This window comes from Musa acuminata, chromosome BXJ2-11 (assembly GCF_036884655.1).
Source record: "Musa acuminata AAA Group cultivar baxijiao chromosome BXJ2-11, Cavendish_Baxijiao_AAA, whole genome shotgun sequence".
Lineage (NCBI taxonomy): Eukaryota > Viridiplantae > Streptophyta > Magnoliopsida > Zingiberales > Musaceae > Musa > Musa acuminata.
The window spans coordinates 3,077,215-3,097,780 of NC_088348.1; the positions used below are offsets into that span (position 1 = coordinate 3,077,215).

General features: G+C 35.4%; 1 protein-coding gene across 1 annotated transcript in view; it reads left to right on the plus strand.

The window, feature by feature from the left end:
- The window catches only part of LOC135627765 (BEACH domain-containing protein C2-like), a 41,726-nt gene that overhangs the window by 11,782 nt on the left and 9,378 nt on the right, over nt 1–20,566 (plus strand). Inside the window, exons 5-22 of the mRNA XM_065134013.1 lie at nt 4,659–4,763; nt 4,945–5,058; nt 6,526–6,602; nt 6,954–7,035; nt 9,072–9,404; nt 10,333–10,955; nt 13,513–13,597; nt 14,296–14,490; nt 14,689–15,237; nt 15,310–15,453; nt 15,646–16,134; nt 17,157–17,305; nt 18,681–18,750; nt 18,841–18,924; nt 19,010–19,066; nt 19,162–19,230; nt 19,309–19,395; nt 19,485–19,601. Coding sequence (XP_064990085.1) covers nt 4,659–4,763; nt 4,945–5,058; nt 6,526–6,602; nt 6,954–7,035; nt 9,072–9,404; nt 10,333–10,955; nt 13,513–13,597; nt 14,296–14,490; nt 14,689–15,237; nt 15,310–15,453; nt 15,646–16,134; nt 17,157–17,305; nt 18,681–18,750; nt 18,841–18,924; nt 19,010–19,066; nt 19,162–19,230; nt 19,309–19,395; nt 19,485–19,601 — 3,429 coding nt within the window. The remainder of the gene's footprint in view (nt 1–4,658; nt 4,764–4,944; nt 5,059–6,525; nt 6,603–6,953; nt 7,036–9,071; nt 9,405–10,332; nt 10,956–13,512; nt 13,598–14,295; nt 14,491–14,688; nt 15,238–15,309; nt 15,454–15,645; nt 16,135–17,156; nt 17,306–18,680; nt 18,751–18,840; nt 18,925–19,009; nt 19,067–19,161; nt 19,231–19,308; nt 19,396–19,484; nt 19,602–20,566) is intronic.

Consider the following 20,566-nt stretch of genomic DNA (forward strand, 5'->3'; position numbering starts at 1 on the left):
GTCTATGCCTGAACCAGTACTTACCTACATGGACTGGTATGTACTGTCTATTTTGTACCAGTTTGGGAGAAACAAAAATCCTAATAGAGGTGAACATAGAATATATATTTGATAGAAGAAGAGACTTCATCAACTTCAATCGTATGTTTTGTCTTAAATGTGCATATGTTTAAAAAGTTTAGAGAAAAATTGAATCCGCCACCCCACAAAATCTCTCTAATGGATGACTCTAGAGCTCTCAAAATAGAAATATTATTAGGATAATAATGAGCCTAACCCATAACATATCCATATTAGGTTTTTTGGAGACTAATTAAATTCTTACTTGGACTTTTAAGAGTCTAAAATTGTCACTTAGAAATAATGAAAATACATACATATTGATGGGGAGTTTCATCTTTAATGCTTAGATGGATTCCCTTGTTCTTTATAGTCTTGGTCTTCTTAAAAAATGATGACTTTCTCAGGACCTATTTGATTTAGGGCTATCCCAGATGGCCAATCTACTATTGAACTGAATCCTATCCCAATTAGAAATAATGGTGAAATCATGTGCAAAAAGTGGTTTTAATTTGATTGAAAGTAGAAAAAATTGCTAAACTCTATCAGACCACTTTAGGTGTTAATCAATGTAAAAACAGGTCCCATGTTGATCTGACAGTTGATTTTACATTAGTCTTTTTCAAATTGGCCATCCAAAATCTAGATAAGTCTAATATAGCTTATTGGAGGGCCAAAAAGTATCCTTATTTGTTTGACACAACTAAGACATGATTGGAATTAGGAGGTTCTGTTTATGCTTAAGTAGGTAATGTTAATCAGTGTTTTAAAATGCGGTAGGCGCTAATGTCCTAAAATGCTCGAGGCATTAGGCGCTTGCCTAGGCACCTGCTCGAGCAAAGCGAGACGCCCTGAAATATTAAAATATAAAAAATATAATATAATTGATAAATATGATTATATAAATAAAATATGATATTAAATTGAAAAGATCTAAGGTACCGAGTCACATTATCCATCTTCTAATAACAAAAATGTTAAAAGATTTAAAACAAAAAAGTTTTACATCAAATTCAATCATCATCATATTCAACATCGTCATTCTCAAACATATCATCGTCTTTTTCTTCCTCTTGTCCATCTTCGTCAAAATAAGTTTATACCTCTTCAACAATGCTAAGAGATGAACTTGAGGCTTTTGCACTCATTTGTGGTTTCAGCATCTTTCTTGTATATGTTTACAATTCTCTAACACTTGAGGCTTTTGCCATATCTCCCCATGTCAAGTTGTCATCTTTAAATAGAAGCTCTTATTCGGTATCTTGCAAGTTCGTACCAATTTCTCCTATCAACTATTCATTTGAATCATCAATGTCTTGTAATGAGATTAGATCAATATTATTTTACAAATCATGATGAGACTTCAATGCTGGATTATATTTTATATAAACCAGATCGTGTAATCATTGATACTCTCCAACCAATTTTTTCTCTTTATGTGAATCTATCATGTCATATAACTTAAAATATATTAATATATATATATCTAAAAAAGAATAGATTAATTAAAATAAAAATATTTTATGATCATTACATATTTAAAGATACTTCAATTTTGCTCATGACTCGTAACACTACAAGTCAAACTAAGAATTTTGATAGCCAATTATTGTAAGCTCGGGGTGAAATTTTTAAATAGACTTCATTCAGCTATAAAATTTAACTTTATTATTAGCAATAATATACGATAGAGGAAATTAATTATATAAATTTATAAATACTTAGGGATGTAGTCCTAGATCGAATTGCCATTGGAATTCTAAAATGACCATCGATATTCTTATGTAAGATAATTCACGTATGATCTTACTTTGCACCTCAAGGTTTGGAACCAATTTTTCAATGCACTTATATAACCCATTTATAACTTTTGCATCAAACTCAATGGAGGTGTTCTTATAAAAGAATTATGAGTTCAAATAATATCCCGTTGCATGTAATAAACGATGAAGTTGATGATTCTATCTTTCGTCAATGTTTGCAAATATGTTCTTATACTTTTCTTCATTTTTATTAAAAGTTTTTTGAATAATTTCCTTTGCTTTATCCATAGCCTTATGAATATATCTCATTGCAGACTTCTTTTAATTATCTACCAATCGTAGGACTCGAACAAGAGGGCCTATTACATTTAATGTATGAACTATAAGATTCTTAAAGGATAACATTAAGATGATATCACCGACCCTCTTGCTTTTTGCTTTTTTTGCCAATTTGCTTGTCACCCGTTTGCTTCAACCCGGTGCTCGCCCGAGGTGCTTGACGCTTGGGTTCAGGCGAGTGTCCAAGCAATGCTTCATTGAAGTGCATCGCCCGATTACTGTGTGTGGCACTTGGGCCTTGCCTCGCCTCACTTGAGTGCCTGTGCGTCTTTTTAAATCACTGATGCCAAGTTTAAATTTAGGTCATTAATTTTCTACCGTTAGGTTTGATATATGATTATAAAGAAACGAAGATTGATCCTGTGCTACAAGAGATATTGTGTTGCTAAAACTACATATTGATGAAATTGATTAATTAAAAACCTAAATAATTATTTGATCATTGTGGTTGGAGGTTGGAGTTAGTACAATCAATAATTTAAAAAGCGCTAGGCGCCAAGGTCCAGAAACACCCGAGGCGCTAAGCGCTACAATATAAAAATATATAATATAATTAATAAATATAATTATTTAAATAAAAATATGATATTAAATTAAAAAAATCTTATAAAATTACAATATCACATTAACAAAAAAAATCTTAAAATTCAAAACAATAACAATAATTTTAAATAAATAAAAGTTAGCAGTATTAAAATTAAAATAATATATTATTAATCTAATAAATAAAAAAATATTATTACTAGTATATAGTTAATAGTATACTGTTAATATACTGTTAATAGTATACTATCGAGTCGATGTGAGAAGAGGTAGCAGCGAGCAGCGGGAGCGGGAGAGGTGAGCGGCGACAGTGGCAACGACAACGTTAGCAGTGAGCAGCGGGAGCGGGTGCGACGAGCAGTGATAGTGGCAACGTCAGCGATATCGGCAAGCGGCGACAGCAGGAGCGGCGAGCGATGATGGTGGCAGCGGTAGCAGCGAGCAGCTGCAGTAGTAGTAGTAGCAACGAGCAGCGGGAGTGGCGACAGTGGCAGCGACGAGTAGGGTTAGGGTTGGGGAAGTTGCGAGAGGGATGTTGGGAGACTGATATCGGTGCTTTAGTTGGTTCAATTGAACCAACTGAAGCACCGGAGACCAAATCAAACGTAAAACACTGGTTCGGTCGCCTGCTTTAACCTGGGCACTTGCCTGAAGCGCTCGGCGCTTGGGCTCGGGCGAGCGCCTCTTTGAAGTGAGGTGCCTGGACATGAAGCGACGCGCTCGGGCCTCGCCTCGCCTCACCCGAGCGCCTAGGCGAGCGCTTGAGCGCCTATTGAAATCGCTGAGTACAATACAACCTCTAGAGCTGATTGGGTTAGGCAGTGAGAAGTTTGCTAGCTTATAGGTCTTAAAATTACATACTGAGCTGCAAGCTAACATTAGTAGGTAGGATTGTTAATGCGTTGCTATTTCATTGGCATTATGTTCAAAGTTTATATCATTAGGGAATGCTATTTCACTTTGACTGGTATAAAAAGGTTGGTATGTACTGGTGTGAGCATGAGTTGATATGCGGATCGCCCCCATTTCAGGTGGTTTAGTCTGCCTATATAAAATAAAAAAGCAATTGCTTGCACATCTTTGCCCTAATTGCCTCTCGCACTCGCATAGAAACCATCATGAGATTCTTTGATGTGCATCATCCGATCTCTGCAACACATCGCCAGCCTACTGAGTACACGCCTCTTCTCCTCTTCCTCCACCGCCTCCTCTACTTCTTCCTCGATCGTTTTCTCTTCTTCCTTTCTCTTCCTGTTCTTCGTCTCCTTCCTCCGCTACCTCCTCTTCTTCTTTCTTCCATCGATTGTCTTGTCCTTTTCTCCTTTTGACACTTACGAGTGTATCATGTCTCGGTACTGGTCCAATCCAGGGACCAATATGGGTTTGGTACCCGAAATGGCAGTCCTTGTATGTCATTCCTTCATTTAATTGAGGTTCAGTTTCTTCTCTTCGAGGGCTTACTGTGTATATTATAATTGCTCATTTGGTGCAACTTGGGGATAATCTTTTTTATATATAGCAATCTTTAGTTATTTTTCTTAGATAAGGATCAACTTCTTGGTAAAGTTAATAACTATATATAGGAATAAAAAAGAAATACTAAATTGTTGGTATAGCTTGTTTTTTCTTGCTTTGCCATGGTCTTTGAATTTCTGGAAATAGTGATAATTTTATATTTTAGATCACGTCACATATTCATTCATTGTCAGTTGTTCCAGGTCACACGCTCTTTTCAGGATATCAAGGCAAGAATGATAATGGAAATTGTAAACCACTTTTAGTAGGAAGACTTAATTCTCTACCCTCATATAATTTCATATGTTATAGCTCAAATATAATAATTTCCTTCCATATATTTTTGGTTATATTGTATATTTATATGTTCTTTGCAGACACATCCTTTTATTTATGATGCAGCATGTGGTCTGAGATTGTCATTTCATGCCATTTCAGGATCTTCTTTTTCTGGCTTGCAGTCATCCAGAAAATAGAAGTAGTCTCACTAGCATGGCAGAATGGCCAGAGTGGTTGTTGGAGGTCTTAATATCAAATTATGAGGTAACTTTGCATCCTTAAATAGGTCCTCTGTGCAACATTTGCTAAGGCATACAAGTTATCTTGTTGGTCAGAGGCAAGCTCATGCTTATGTTTATTTATACTTTCTTGATGCTATGTAGCTTTTCAGATGCTGTCCTTGAGGTTGTGATGTTTTTGAGTTATTTGACCATGACTTTTGCAGATGGGTTCAAATAAAGACTCCAATGGTGTAAGTCTTGGTGAGCTAGAGGACCTCATACATAACTTTCTCATAATCATGTTAGAACATTCAATGCGCCGAAAAGATGGATGGAAGGTAATGTTTCTTCACTGATCAATTTTGTTTCACTGCTCATTTCTTTTGTATATTTTTCATAACTAGACTAAGTGTTCCTTCTTTAAGGAGTGCATGACAATGTGTTTTATAGTCGGTTGAGATCAGTCATGCAGAAAATATTCAATGACACATTTAATTGGCCATTTCAATGTTGAATATGCTCTGTGACTTATTGAGCTAGTAGTAGTAATGACTTGGAGCTTAGTTGATGAGCTACCTGCATGTGGTAGGAGAGAAATGTCTAGAAAAATGACAAATGACATGAGTTGAATCAAGAATTTAAGCACCATCAGCAGATCTTATTCAGATAAACATCTGAAAATAACATATGCCATTGGCAAGTTACATCACATTGCTTATGGTTGCCTGTGCATATATGGTTTGGAAAAGGAGTGCGGTTTAGCTTTCCTGAAAACCAAATCAAGGATTCAAATGTTGGTTGAATACCAGCTTTGGTAATCTATGAAATTGGTACTATATTGGCACACCAGAAGGTAAACCAACTCGTACCAGTCAGTACATATTGTTGTGGTATCAAGCTATATATTTTTAAATCTGTAGGTACATGCCTGTCTGACCAGTATTTAAATTCTTGCATGAAATATTATGGGACCCAATGCCATTAGGTCTATATTAGAGTGAAGCAAGTAGTGTCTTCGATCGATAAATTTAAAGGTCTATTGTCCGGTCATGTCTAGCATATCTTTACAAAGTTCATGTTGAAATTATTTAAATTTGTTTGCATATTTGAGGTTCGCTATCCTGTTTCATTTCCCAGAAAGGTGTAAAAAGGTCAAGCGTATCTAATAGTAGGTCTGTCAGCAGTAATAATTATATATGCTGATAGATATGAGAGTCTTGGTACCATTTTTTTATTGAATAGGTATATTTCTTTATTATAGATGGCATAAAATCAACCTTGATGCATCCCCAACTTGCCTAAGAAACTAGCTTGTAAATTTAAGTTTACAGTCAAAATTATTCTATGCAAGTGAGGTGGAAAAGGCAAGTCTATGTTGAAAAAGCTGAATATTAACTGAGAAATATAGTTATGTTGTATACTTGTATGTGCATTTGTGGATGCTATTGAGGCGTTATAGCTTTACATGTTCAAGATTGATGCATATACTTTTATCTCTTATAATCCATGTTTGGTATCAATTGGTGATTCATTGTCCCTGCCTTGAGATTAAGTAGGTAAGTTAGAGATGCAACCGTAATGTATCAAGTTGGTTGCCTTTAGTGCAAGATTATATACTTTACTCTTCTTGAAGTTTCTAAGCTTTTCTTGGAAGAACTCGTGCACTTGTAACTTTCTAATCTGTTACCTTGATGAACTCTTTTTTTCTTTGGTGACAAATATGCTTTGTTTATGGTGGAATTTTCTTTGGATTCATTCCTAACTTATAGTTCATATATATCGCATTTCTTATTTCTCCTTTTCAGGACATAGAATCTACCATTCATTGTGCAGAATGGCTGTCAATGGTTGGGGGATCTAGTACAGGTGACCAACGAGTCAGGTAGCTGTTATTACTGAGAAATTTTTATCTTATAATCGAACGTAACAGATTTGTTTTTATACAAATTTTTTGTCACTTTTGGTTTTGAGAAAATGCAGATCTAGAAAACTTTGGTTTTAATATACCTGACTATATGTATTAATTGGTTAACAGGAGAGCTGTGTATTTGTGTCAAATTAGGGTATGCTCCCACTGAGATTAGGGGGTCTTTTTTTCATGAATAAATAGTTTTTTCACATAATATATCTATAAGTTCATTTTTTGAATATAACCGTAGAATAGTGGATTGTTTATGGAACTATTTGAGCTCTATTTGCAATATCTCTTATTAACTTTGTTTTATACTTGAAGACGTGAAGAGTCCCTGCCTATCTTTAAAAGAAGGCTATTGGGTGGCTTGCTAGATTTTGCAGCTAGGGAGCTTCTAGTTCAGGTAATATTTGATTCTTTAAAGTGAATTTTTTAATATTCTCTATGAATTGCTTGACTGACTTATGAAATTGTTGTATTTATTAACTGGACAATTTTCTGGATGTGAGTATTGAATATAAACTTTTTAGTCAAACGTTTCTCTCTACTCACATTATCTTGATATCTATATTATGTGGAGAATATAAATTGGCAGATAATTGTCATTTTATTCCCTGTTGTTTCCTTAAACCACTGAATGAGTGTTTCAGTCTTGCTAAGTCATATATCTTTTAAGCCTTGAAGAGATTTTAGCTTTATTATTATTTTAAACAGCAAAAAATGACATGATTCTTACCTGTATTACTTTGATGATTGTCCATTCTCACAGCATGTGCATTAATATTTGGTGACTGATTTCTAATCAGGTTTAGAATCTTCAGTTGGTGATATGAGTTTGTCATTCTCATGGATTAAAATAACTTCTGTATGGTTTGGGATTTACTGGTTTAACAACCACCCGGGATGCAAACTGGGCTATTTCTTCTGCATCTGTCTAGTACAGGATGTACTGCTGTGTAAATTTATCATATGGGGCTTTGGGAACTTAATGAGCAGTAAGCAGATCAGTGCCAAACTAATGCCATCAACTCTTTTTTAAACATTTTTAACAGCTGCCGTAACTTTTTCCTTATTATTCTTATTTATTATTATCTCTCTTTTCCCTGCCATCACAACCTCCTCCCTGCCATGTACTCCACATCCTTTTTTCTTCTCGTGCTTTGTCTCCTCAGCATCCATGCCTTATCCTGCTCCTCATCCTCCTTGTCTCTTGTCTCTCGTCTCTCTCATTCAGTCTCTCTCTCTGTGTGGTCTGGGTGGCACCATTCAGTACTGATCCATATTGTATTAGACTACAATGCACCACACCGGTACTCCATAGGTCTGAATTTGATTCTCACCTTGCTGTTAGTTATTAGATTCACTTGTTATCTTAGAACTTTGATCAAAATGATGGTGATATGGGTCTTTCTGTTCAACTTTAGATATGAGATTTTTCTGGTGAGTGATGGCTCTCTGTGTGAAACACTTGAAACATCTTGGTATTTGGTGGCCAGAAAAAGGGAAAAATATAGAAGAAAATTAGATCAAATTAGGGATATTAGATCAACAAGATTAATCACCAAAGATACTTGCATGGATAGATCACCCAACTATAGCTATCCATTATTCTTATAAAATTTGAGAGAAGAAACCTTAAGTACCAACTTTTTTCTGAGTGATTGCAAAATCAAACTAGATTTTAGAAAGAAAGTAACATACCTGGATCTCATTACTGCCTTCGTTATCAATGTATATATACTTCTGTAAAGGATGGACACTCATGCTTGAGGAAGAGAAGCACTACACTTGCAGAAGATGAAGAGGTTTTGGGCTGTGCAACAAAAGAAAATTGTTATGATTTATTGGTTGGTTCTGCTGAATTCTGAAGTTGATATTTGAAGCAAGGTTTAATATCTAGGTTCTGAGCTTATATGGTCCACAGCTGGACTGGCATGGACCTTGATGTGCCAACAATCAGTACGAGTTGGTACCATTCATTGGAGGGTAAGGAGAAAGCGGGTGAAGCTTATGCTTGTGTTTTTTTCTATGGCGGCCCTAGAATGTCCACAAATCTATTCTTAGTTTGGCTTTTCTTTGGACCATTTTTTTTTGTTTTACTTTTCATATAGAATGTGTTATAATTTTTCAATGAGTTCTAAGATTGTGCTAATTTTCTTTCAATAAGGTTAGTGTTTTAGATCTCATTTCTATGTTACACACTTTCTTATTTCTGGTTCTCTTTTCTATATCCTTTCTTCTATACTACTATGTTAGTATTCTATTGTTATTGATAGTGAAATTTAATGCTTTACTCATTCGGTTTATGCAAACTGTATCTCGTTGCTGTTATTTTGGAAGAAATGCTGAAGCCTTGTTTTCATAACTCATCTTGTTGATGTCACTAGAAATTTTAAAATTGTCACTTTAATTACTTCACCCAGCTTGTCTTTCCGGCAGACTCAAATTATTGCAGCAGCGGCTGCTGGTGTTGCTGCTGAGGGCTTGTCACCACTAGAAGCTAAAGCAGAAGCAGAAAATGCTGCATATCTTTCAGTTGCTTTGGCTGAAAATGCAATTGTTATTCTGATGCTTGTAGAAGATCATTTACGTTTTCAAGGACAGCTATTTGTTTCAGCCCGTGTAGCTGACAGCATTGGGACCCCTGCTTCTTTGACCTCAGCTACAATTAGTCGCACAAATTCTATAGGTAGAACTGGTAGTGAACCTGTGGATAATATTCCCTCGAAGAGGTCATCATTGTCCAGTGATGCCGGAGGTCTTCCCCTTGATGTATGCACACTACTGTATATTGTTGTTTCATATTTTGATGTGCTGGATTCATATTCAATATTTCTTCTTTATTTTAATACACTTTTTGGTTGAGATAATTTTGTAAGTTTAGTTCCAAACCATTTGTTATGATCTTTGCAAGCAATGGCTGGATGATATGCAAATGGAAAGCTATAGACCCTAACATGCAAGATGGATGCAAAAGACATGTTGATTACTTTCTTCATGTAATAAGTCATTTGTACATTTTGATCTTGTTGATCAACTTAAAAAACAATTTCTCCATGTTTTTGCTTTTGACACAACTTTTCAACTTCATAATGGTATTAGATTGCTTCCTGGAGGCCTGTTTGTGATGGTGATCTGTAACCTTCCGATATTCCCTAGTGACCTATACCCATTTCTTAGGAGCAAATCATGAGGAGGAGATTGATGAAGGAAAAAGGAAGAAGAAAGAATGAAGATCAAGCTGATCATATAAAAAAGAAGGAAAATGCAAAATTAGTTGGAGAAGGAGTTCAAGAAATGAACTGGGAAAAATGAAAAGAAAAGGTAAGAAAAGGAATAGGAAGCTATAGTAATTCATTTTGTTGCCATTAGGACAAACAATGAGTGCTTGAGAACAGAGGCCATGAGGAGACTAGATGGTTCAAAAATTTGTAAATATGTTTTAGCGCATTGAGAACTGATTGCTAATGGTCTCAATTCAATGCTTAGCTTACAGCTTATGTTCAAAATGTGGTTGTAGGCTTTGTATGACCTGATATTCCTATTTGAATGTGTTAAGAACTAGTTCTTTTACAGCCTTCCATTACAGAGTTATGTTTGTTTTGCTTGTTCTATCTCAACTGCATATGCATCAATGTTATCTATTACCAAATTCTATCTGAACTATTTCATTTGATTATGGCATTTTGTTCCTAATCAGGTTCTTGCTTCTATGGCTGATGCAAACGGACAAATTTCTGCAGCAATTATGGAGCGCCTTACGGCAGCTGCTGCAGCGGAACCTTATGAATCTGTTCGATGTGCATTTGTATCTTATGGTAGCTGTGCTTTAGATCTATTGGAGGGTTGGAAGTACAGGAGTAGGTTGTGGTATGGTGTTGGCCTTCCCTCAAAAGCAACAACTTTTGGTGGTGGAGGAAGTGGCTGGGAATCTTGGAATGCTGTTCTGGAAAAAGACTCAAATGGAAACTGGATTGAACTTCCATTAATGAAGAAATCCATAGCGATGCTTCAAGCACTTCTGTTGGATGAATCTGGAATTGGCGGTGGTCTCGGTATTGGTGGTGGATCTGGAACTGGAATGGGAGGAATGACAGCACTTTACCAGTTGTTGGACAGTGATCAGCCATTTTTATGCATGCTCCGGATGGTTCTTGCAGCAATGAGGGAGGATGACAACGGTGAAGATGACATATTTATGAGGAACATTAGCATTAAGGACGGCATTTCTGAAGGATTAATTTATCGTAGTGGGAACCTCATGCCATTTGATAGTAGCAATCGTTTGCCAGCAAGGAAACCCCGCTCAGCACTTCTTTGGAGGTATGGTTTCTTAAGATATTATTTCTGTTATTCTTGTATATAATACATATCTTTTAACATGTAAAATAAATTCACATTGTTAAGGTCAATGAAATCTTTTTTTAGTATGAGATAATTGGCTAACTTGTTAGTCTTACTACAGGATTTAATTGTTTGAGACCTTTATACTCTTGTTGCCTTTTTCTATGATTTGGTAGGTCTTTGAGAATGACTTCATCATATCATTGATGGTATATGACCATACTATCATGGTACTATCCAGGTTGAGGAGAATTGACCTATTAGGAGTTAACATATTTCAACTTTATTGCATAAATAGAAAACGAGTTCCAAGATTCAACCTCTAGGGCTTGCAATATATGATGTAGTGAAAATTAAGATGAATTATGAGTGAAGAGTGCTTTTCTGGAAACCTTTGAATCACACAAAATCCAATGTATCCAAAGGGTGCCTAGTAAATGAGTCCCATCAATTAAATACACATCCAGAACTTTATAAACATGACTCTTAATTGCTAAGTATTCTGTCTTCCCGATTTATAATCAGTATAGGGTTGATCATGTGGGACCAAAAGATAAAAATACAACTAAATATATGCCTCTAAACACGATCCAAAATAACAACTGAAGAGATGGATGAAAATATATCTGGAATAATAAAAAAGGAAACCTGACAAAATGCATATATTTAGGAGCAGGGGAGTGGTTTACGTTGGATCTTGTGATGGGGTGGTTTGGGATTAGATGATTTTGTAACAATTTGTGATCTGAAGTGAATCAATAGCCTTTTCAGTATCTGAATGTAAATTTAGTGGATATGATTATCGGCATTTGCACCAACTGTTGATTTGTTTCATTCTGTAGTGAAACTTTAGTGAATATTTAGAACTTATGGTACTATATTAGTATATTTGATGGTATAGAAACCTATAAGGCATAAACTATACAGTTGATGTTAGATGCAATATATCTATCATTTGATGCTCGATGTTCATTTTTTAAATTTTCTAATATGATTTAAACCATTTATTGGATTGCATTTTCCTAGTAGGTTACTATGACTTGCTTACGTGAAAAGAGTAGCATTTTTGCTTAGCTTTTGTGCCAAAAAATTAATTGTCAACTTTTTTCTATAAATTGAAATTATTTTCCATGACACCATGCATATGATGCCTCAATTATGTGGTAATGTTTTAAAGAAGCTTGAAATTATATTGCAGTATTATGGACTCAGTATTTGTCATATCTTGGTACATAAAGTCAAGGTATGCAATTTCGTACCGTATCGAAGTTTCGACGTTCACTTGGTACGGTACGAAACTATATACCGAGCAGTATACCGTTCGGTATATATATATATATTATTTATATATAAAAGATTATGTATATATTTATATATATATATATTTTTATAAAAGGTGATGTCGGCCTTTCCTTCTCCCACGCGGGGCGACGTCGTCGAGGCGACGCGACATCGCCTCGTTTATATATATATATATATATATATATATATATATATATATATATATATATATATCAAGGTCTGTCGGACCGGTACGTACCGCCCGTATCGGGCAGCCCTGTAGCAATGCACTGTAGCAGTGCTACTGTGCTCGGTACACCGTACCATACCGGTACTGAGCTTGGGTCGAAATGCCGGTATGGTACGGTACGACAGACATTGATATATATATATATATATATATATATATCGTTCTGTCCGGTAATGGGCGGTCCGTGTACCGGTAAGCTGATGGACCGGTATGTACCTCCCGTACCGGACGGTATTATTCGAAATTGCATACCTTGCATAAAGTTATGTTGCATATTAAAGAGTCTTTGCATGTTAAATTTGGTATAGACATGGCACGGTGTTGTATGGTACCATGCCATCCTGTGATTTGCAGAAGTTATGTTGTTGGACATTTTTTTGTTGGTACTTCTTCAATTGATGATTTCTATCCATGTTCTTTTTTTGGGAATTATCTTTTGGCCTCTCATAATGACCATTTTTATTGATCATGATTTGAGGAATCGTATGGTTGTCTATGGAATGTGTATCTGTAGTCATAGTTTGTAAAATTGGTCCAGGGATTGGGATCACAATAATATCCAGATTGGATGGGTCAGTAGATCAGTAGGATTGTGATTCGTCGGGAAAGTTATTAAAGTACTGTGTGTATATAAAATCATCCAAATTATTTTGAAAATATAAGATAAAATTTATGAAAATAAAATTATTGGTTCTTTTACCTTCATATTCATAAAAATATCTAACTTTTAAAGATCATGAAATTGAATAAATGAGAAAATATGGTATGAAATATAACAATGAAAATACTGGAGATGAATTTATCAAGAAGTATTTACTAATATAAATATATCTTCACACATAAATGATCTGAGATGTTTATTAAGTTGACACTATATCTTGATGAAGTGGGCCTTTACCACTTTACCTACGTGATGTTTTGTGATATCAGGTATAAATATACATAATGCTCTCTCTCGTGTTTCTTGTTTAGACAATTTGTGCTAAAAGATTCTTTTCTTTGCAGTGTACTTGCACCAATACTGAACATGCCAATATCTGAATCCAAGAGACAGAGGGTTTTGGTTGCATCTTGCATTTTGTTTTCAGAGGTCAGCGAAAGCTCTCTATTTTACTGCATTTCATGTAAGCAGGCCATTTACATTTTTTACACAGAATCTATTTTTTGACTTGTCTCAGAATGAAGCGAAAAGGTTTCTGTGCTAGTAAACTTGTGGTCCACATTTTAAATCTGACTATAGTTTTTTGTGTCTATACTGTACCGGGTACTACTAAAATACTAATCTGCAGATTACTTGCTCCTTTCTTAATCCAGTGTTTCAATAGATTTGACTATCATTGAAGTGTTTATTAATTTGAGCTTCTCATTATTACTTTTGGTTTTATAGAGAGTTATCCTTGTAGTTCGATTTCCATACTCTACCTATGTGCATTATCGGTGCTTCCTCAAGTGTTTGATGGATAAAAGTTACTAACGGTAAATGGTATACGATAAGAGTATCTTTGATCCTGTATAATGCCTGCAGTTTTTTGTCAAAAATAGTACTGAATTTGCCTTGATACAAGTTATTATTTGAAGAATTTGTAATTAGATGGGCAGGATATGAGGTGTATCTGATGTTTAAATTAGGATATTGTTCAACTAAAGTTCCATGCTTACTATGTATTTATTAGCATCAATTTTCCTTGACTTTTTGTTTTGTCAGTTATTGTTTTTTCACATTGTGAGTACACATACAATTTTGCTCTCAAACAAAAGTACCATTCGATTTAAATTCTAATGGTGCAGGTCTGGAATGCCATTGGAAGGGATAGAAAACCTGTCAGAAAACAGTACGTTGAAGCCATTTTGCCACCTTTTGTTGCTATTCTCAGGCGTTGGCGACCACTTTTGGCTGGTATACATGAATTTACTTCCTCGGATGGTCAAAATCCCCTCATTGTCGATGATCGGGCTTTGGCTGCTGATGCACTGCCTCTTGAGGTGCTTTTGTTAGCTGTACCGAATTCTCATACTTAGAAGCCTGAGATTCAATTTGTAAATAAAATTTTGAGGAAACTAATTATAAAAAATTTCAGTTTGCACTGCATATGACTGTCCTAGTCAATTACATTTATTAGGCTACTCTTTTTAAATTCATATTTTGCATAATTGGTACTGAAGCAACTAATGTCATTGCAGGCTGCTGTTTCAATGATATCACCTGGTTGGGCTGCTGCTTTTGCATCACCTCCTGCTGCAATGGCACTAGCAATGATTGCTGCTGGTGCTGCTGGTGGGGAAGTTGTTGTAACACCTATTAAAAATACACCGCTTAGGCGTGATACGTCCCTATTTGAGCGAAGGCAAACTAGACTACATACCTTTTCAAGTTTTCAAAAGCCTCCTGAAACAGCAAACAAGTCTCCACCTGTCCCAAAAGACAAAGCAGCTGCAAAAGCTGCTGCTTTGGCTGCTGCACGTGATCTCGAACGAAATGCTAAGATAGGTTCTGGAAGAGGTCTTTGTGCTGTAGCAATGGCTACTTCAGCACAAAGGAGAAGTCAAAGTGATTCTGAGCGTGCCAAGCGATGGAATATTTCTGAAGCCATGGGTGCTGCTTGGAATGAATGCCTTCAATCAGTTGATTCAAAAACAGTTTCAGGGAGAGACTTCTCTGCACTCTCATATAAATATGTTGCAGTGCTTGTAGGAAGTTTTGCTTTAGCAAGAAACATGCAGCGGGGTGAGGTATGACTTTACTGCTAATTCATGAGATGTACTTCACAATTGCATTGTGTACTAAAATTCGTGGACTTGCAGATGGATAGGCGACTACAAGTTGAGATATTGGATAAGCACCACTTATCCATTGGTAATCGGGCATGGAGAAAACTTCTTCACCGTTTGATAGAGATGAGTGGACTTTTTGGACCTTTTGGAGACTCCCTATGTAACCCTAAGCATGTATGTCCCATCAAGTTTCCTAGACTTTAATGATCTCGTTGATCTCTTCTCTTTAAAATTGCACTGCATGTTTTATTTAATATCATTTGTCGTCAGATATAAAATATTCATTACTATTATGATTTTAGCAGGCGACTTTTTTGTCCCTCTGAAAACATGATATAATGTTGCATTAATTTTTTCAATATGCAGGTCTTTTGGAAGTTGGATTTCACAGAAAGTTCTTCTAGGATGAGACAATACTTGAAAAGAGACTATAATGGTTCTGACCATCTAGGTGCAGCTGCTGATTATGAAGATCGATTGCAAATCAAACTTGGTGAAGAATCAAATGTACATGAAGAAAATAATCAAGATGCTTCACTAAGTAAAAACTTCGCTTCCAATGCTTCCATGATAATGGCAGAGGCAATATCTTTGGAAGAAAGAAATGAGGATGATGAGCATATGGATACTGCAATTAGTGAGAGCAATAACAATAATCAACAGAAAGAATCTTTCACTACTGAAAAGGGTTCAATAGATCCTAGAAGTTCTGGAACTTCTAATGATCATAGTTTGGTTCAGTCCACTTTTGTGGATTCCCCTGGTTATGTACCTAGTGAATCTGATGAAAGAATTATTGCTGAACTTCCATCGCTAATGGTTCGGCCACTAAAGGTTGTGCGAGGAACCTTCCAGGTATAATCAACTTGAGGCTTTATGCTTTGATATTGACTGCTCTAGGAATTGTTGCTGCAGACTCAAATATTTATTATGGTCAAAAGTCCTGGTGTTAAAATGCTGTTTCTACTTAGCTTCAAGATCTCTATCTTGTCTATATTTCTGTTACTCAATTATTCTTGGAGTAGGAGTGTAGGACCATTAAGGATATGTGCAAGTGTAGTTGGTTGCAGTTTGGATATTCTTGCAAAATCTAGAGGATTATTTAGGGTTATATATTCTGCATTAATTGACATGTGAGACAGGAGATTGCAATATCCCAGCAGTTCCACACTTTGAAGTAATTTAAAATTTTAATTGTATATATGACTCAATCAATCTACTAATAATATGAGATGGGTTCGTTTGTCATAGCTTTAGGATAATGGCTGCATTTGGGTTATCACATACATAATCTTAATTTACCAAAGCTACACAGTTGGTGAATCTTGACCTCCTCATTTCCTCCCAAATTATGCTCTAGTTAGACACAAGGGCACATGAGGTTCCCGACAATGCAGGTCTAAGAGGGTCAACTTATGCAACCTTTGGTGGTTCATCTATTTTTTTCCATATTCTATGGATATATGCTGGCCAAGTACTTATGCATATGTAAATGTATATAGATATTTCTGCTCTGTCCAATGTTTTATCCCTGAAACTGACAGAACTCTGAAAAGCATGCCATCTGGACTAGTGCTTGAAGTTTCAGATTGTTGTGTTTTCTGTATCTATTCCATTTTTTTATAGTTTCTTTTTCTCCCTCTAGATAACGTTTTATCATAGTCGTAGTTCTATCTAAATTCCAAATTATATTGCCTTAAACCTGATAGTGTATCAACACTTCAGATGAGAACTTCTATATTAATTTATTTAGTTGTTATTTCTTATCCTTGGTTCTTAGCGTTGAGATGTTTACATATCTTGCAGCATTTTTTGTAATGTTGTTGACCATTAATATGCTGTAAGTTACATGTAATACTTCTGAATCTGATTTTTAGGTAACGACCAAGAGAATTAATTTCATTATAGATGAGCGAACCAGTGATGCTTCCTTAGAGGATGGGGTGGGTGCTTCTAGTCAATGTAATGAGCAGGAGAAGGATCGAAGCTGGTTGATCTCATCTATTCATCAAATGTTTAGCAGAAGGTATTTGATTTTCTGTTATATTTTCTCTTTGTCATGCGTTTTATACGTATTTGTCATTTGTTATTGCTTTCTTGTTTTTGGATTATTTGCATCTTCCTTGATGAAATATGTAGTTGGATCTCATGATTTGTTATAGATGTTTGAACAAGCCCTTCTATGTAGTGTAACTGTGAACAAATTGAAAATTTCTAATAGAATTTCCTTATATATGTGATGGGCGAGATTCTTGATGGAACTATTTATTATTCAGGAAATTGTACTGTTCATGATGTATATAACTAGTTCAATCGATCGACCGGTATCGGTCCGTCCAAGGACTGATATGGCTGGTCGGTTCGAGACAACAAAACTTGGTATATATAGTAGTCTAATTAAGATTATCCAATGCTGATTGCATTTTGTATAGAATTACTTTTGGAAATGAGTTAGATATTGGCGATAGTGCACTTTAGTAGGTTGTTTTAGATGTTTTACGGTGAGAACTTTTGACTCATGAAGAATGACTGAATGTAGATGCAAAAAATTGGTGTCTTGATTGCACTTTTCAGAAGTTGAAGAGGTCGTTTCTATTGTAGTAAAATAATTGTTTATTTTATAGATTTATAATTTATTAATATGAAACTGATTAAATGGTTGTTGGCAAGAATTTTTTTTTTCGTTATTCTATGTCCTCCATGACTACTGATTATCTTTTAATTACATCCTGCTCTTTGCTGTATCAAGGAATTAAATCTTCATATTGGTACCTGTATGTATCGGTTCCCTATCATACGAATAGAGTGAAAATAACCTTCTGGTAGATGTTGTGCTGAATTTCTAATCAGGGAAAATAAAAAATGGAGTGCAAAAGAAATTGTACTAACCTTCTTTCTTTGTCTACCTTGATGTGTTGAGGCTGCATATCCGTCATCTCTCTCCTCCACTTTGTCTTCTTTTTTATTTTTTGTCACCATTGACTTGTTGCATCCTAGGAACAGAAAGGGATTGTGAGAAATGCCTTAGCCTGATGTGTTCAAACAAGCCTTGACTGATTCTTTTTTTATAGAATTATTTGGGCTTAATCCATCAAAGTCAATCAGATTATTGCCAAAAAAAAGTTTTTATGGGTTTTCTGTACACCAGACTGGTTTACATTAATTCACAATCTGATTCAGCACCAGAGCTGTAAATGCAGCATGTATCTGGCTTCATTACCATGGTATCTAATCCATGCTAGAGACAGTTGAATGTGTTTCCCACTTTTTGGTTGATGTATATATGCTTTACTCTTTGCTGTTTGATCTATATTTAAGTTGCAAAATTTCTAGACTTGTAGCTTCTATGTTCTAGAAGCTTTTAGCATATTTACAGTATTTTTCATTTCTTTTTCCTGCAGATATCTTCTTAGAAGGAGTGCTTTAGAACTGTTCATGGTTGATCGTTCAAACTTTTTTTTTGATTTTATGGTAATATTATTTTTTCTCTCTAATTTTAATATGTATTAGAATTGATCTTGCTATAAGGATCATGTTCTGGCTATGTTTGGTTTATTACAGAGTACTGAAGGGCGCAAAAATGCTTATCGTGCAATCGTTCAATCTCGTCCTCCTCATTTAAATAACGTCTATCTTGCTACACAAGTATGTGTGCTGCTTGCTTCTGAAATATTTACTACTTGTGATATTGTGGTCATTATGGCTTACTGTTCTACATTTATGATTCCAGAGGCCTGAACAAATTCTTAAAAGAACTCAGCTCACGGAACGTTGGGCACGCTGGGAGGTAAAATTATTTATTAGATATATTTATGTTTCTTGACTTGGTTTCAGTAGTGTGTATGCATTAAAGTTATGTTCTGCAATTACACTTTCATGCAGATTAGCAATTTTGAGTATCTAATGGAACTAAACACCCTGGCTGGTCGGAGTTACAATGACATCACACAGGTCAAATTTCTGAAGTGTTTCAAGAACTGCTTTTAATCATTCTTTTAGTGAATTTATGATATTTGTTGCCCACTGCAGTATCCTGTTTTCCCCTGGATTCTAGCAGATTATTCTTCTAAGACACTGGATCTTGAGGATCCTGCAACATACAGAGATCTTTCAAAGGTAGATTAGTTATTTATCTTTCTGGATTTTGTTTCCTTTTGTTTGAAATTAGTGCTATGTGAAGGACTAAAATACACTCAATGTTGCAGCCTGTTGGAGCGTTAAATCCCGAAAGACTAAAGAAGTTCCAAGAGAGGTACTCCAGTTTTGATGATCCTGTCATCCCCAAATTCCACTATGGCTCTCATTATTCTAGTGCGGGAACGGTAACTTATATTTTATTTGTTTTTCTTTTTTCCTGTGATTCCATTCCCATTCATTATTTGGCTCTCATATGGTTATCTTGTCTTGTGATATGCATATGCACCCTTTGTTTCCTTGTCTTTGTTGTGGTATAAAATTTGAACATGCAGATTTTGTACTTTTATTTTTTATGTATGCATTATTTTTCATCTCAACCATGCATTGATTGCTAATGAAGTTTGAATGTCTTAAATTTTGTATGTTGAACTGTTAGGTAAAAGCTTTAGAGAATCCACATGTGCCATTCTAACTAAAAAGCTACTGCAATGCATTGTAGTTTCATTCATTAATCACTGAGGTTTACTTAGCTGACGTTATGCAGTAAACTGTAAGATCCCAAGTGTTTCTCCTATCATTGATCTTTGTAGTCTCTTGGTTCAGGGTAATAATTTTACCTGAAAGCTTCAAGCTTCTCCAGTTCTAGTTATTCCGTGAATAATTATTTCATGTTGACCGTGCCTTATTAGCTCGTGTTGATTGCCATAGAAAGGTATTAGGAAGATGGCAGAAGGAATCCAATTCAAACTGCTCAGAAGGCAAAACAAGGGAACTGTCTGCAAAAGAGATAGGGACTCCTGGTACTAATACGAAGGTGAAAACTGCTACAAACAAGAGGGACTAAAACTCCCCCAAGAGTTGACAGTGAACTTCTAATGGATGATTAAGCAAACTCCCTAGCACTTCCAATTCCAAAATAGGGCAATAAAGAAGGTGAACAATACAGTGAAGTGTTCGCACTGCTGGTGGGCTTTAGAATGTAATGGTACAGCCTGGATTGACATACCTTCTTTCTATTTCATTTACATATATACAATGGGAAGACATTTCTCTATTTCTAGAACCAGCATAAGGGTAAGACAGCTAGGGAAATCAAGCCTATCTTTCTCATTTTGAATGGTTTTAAAATGGAATCAATCCCACACTTCAT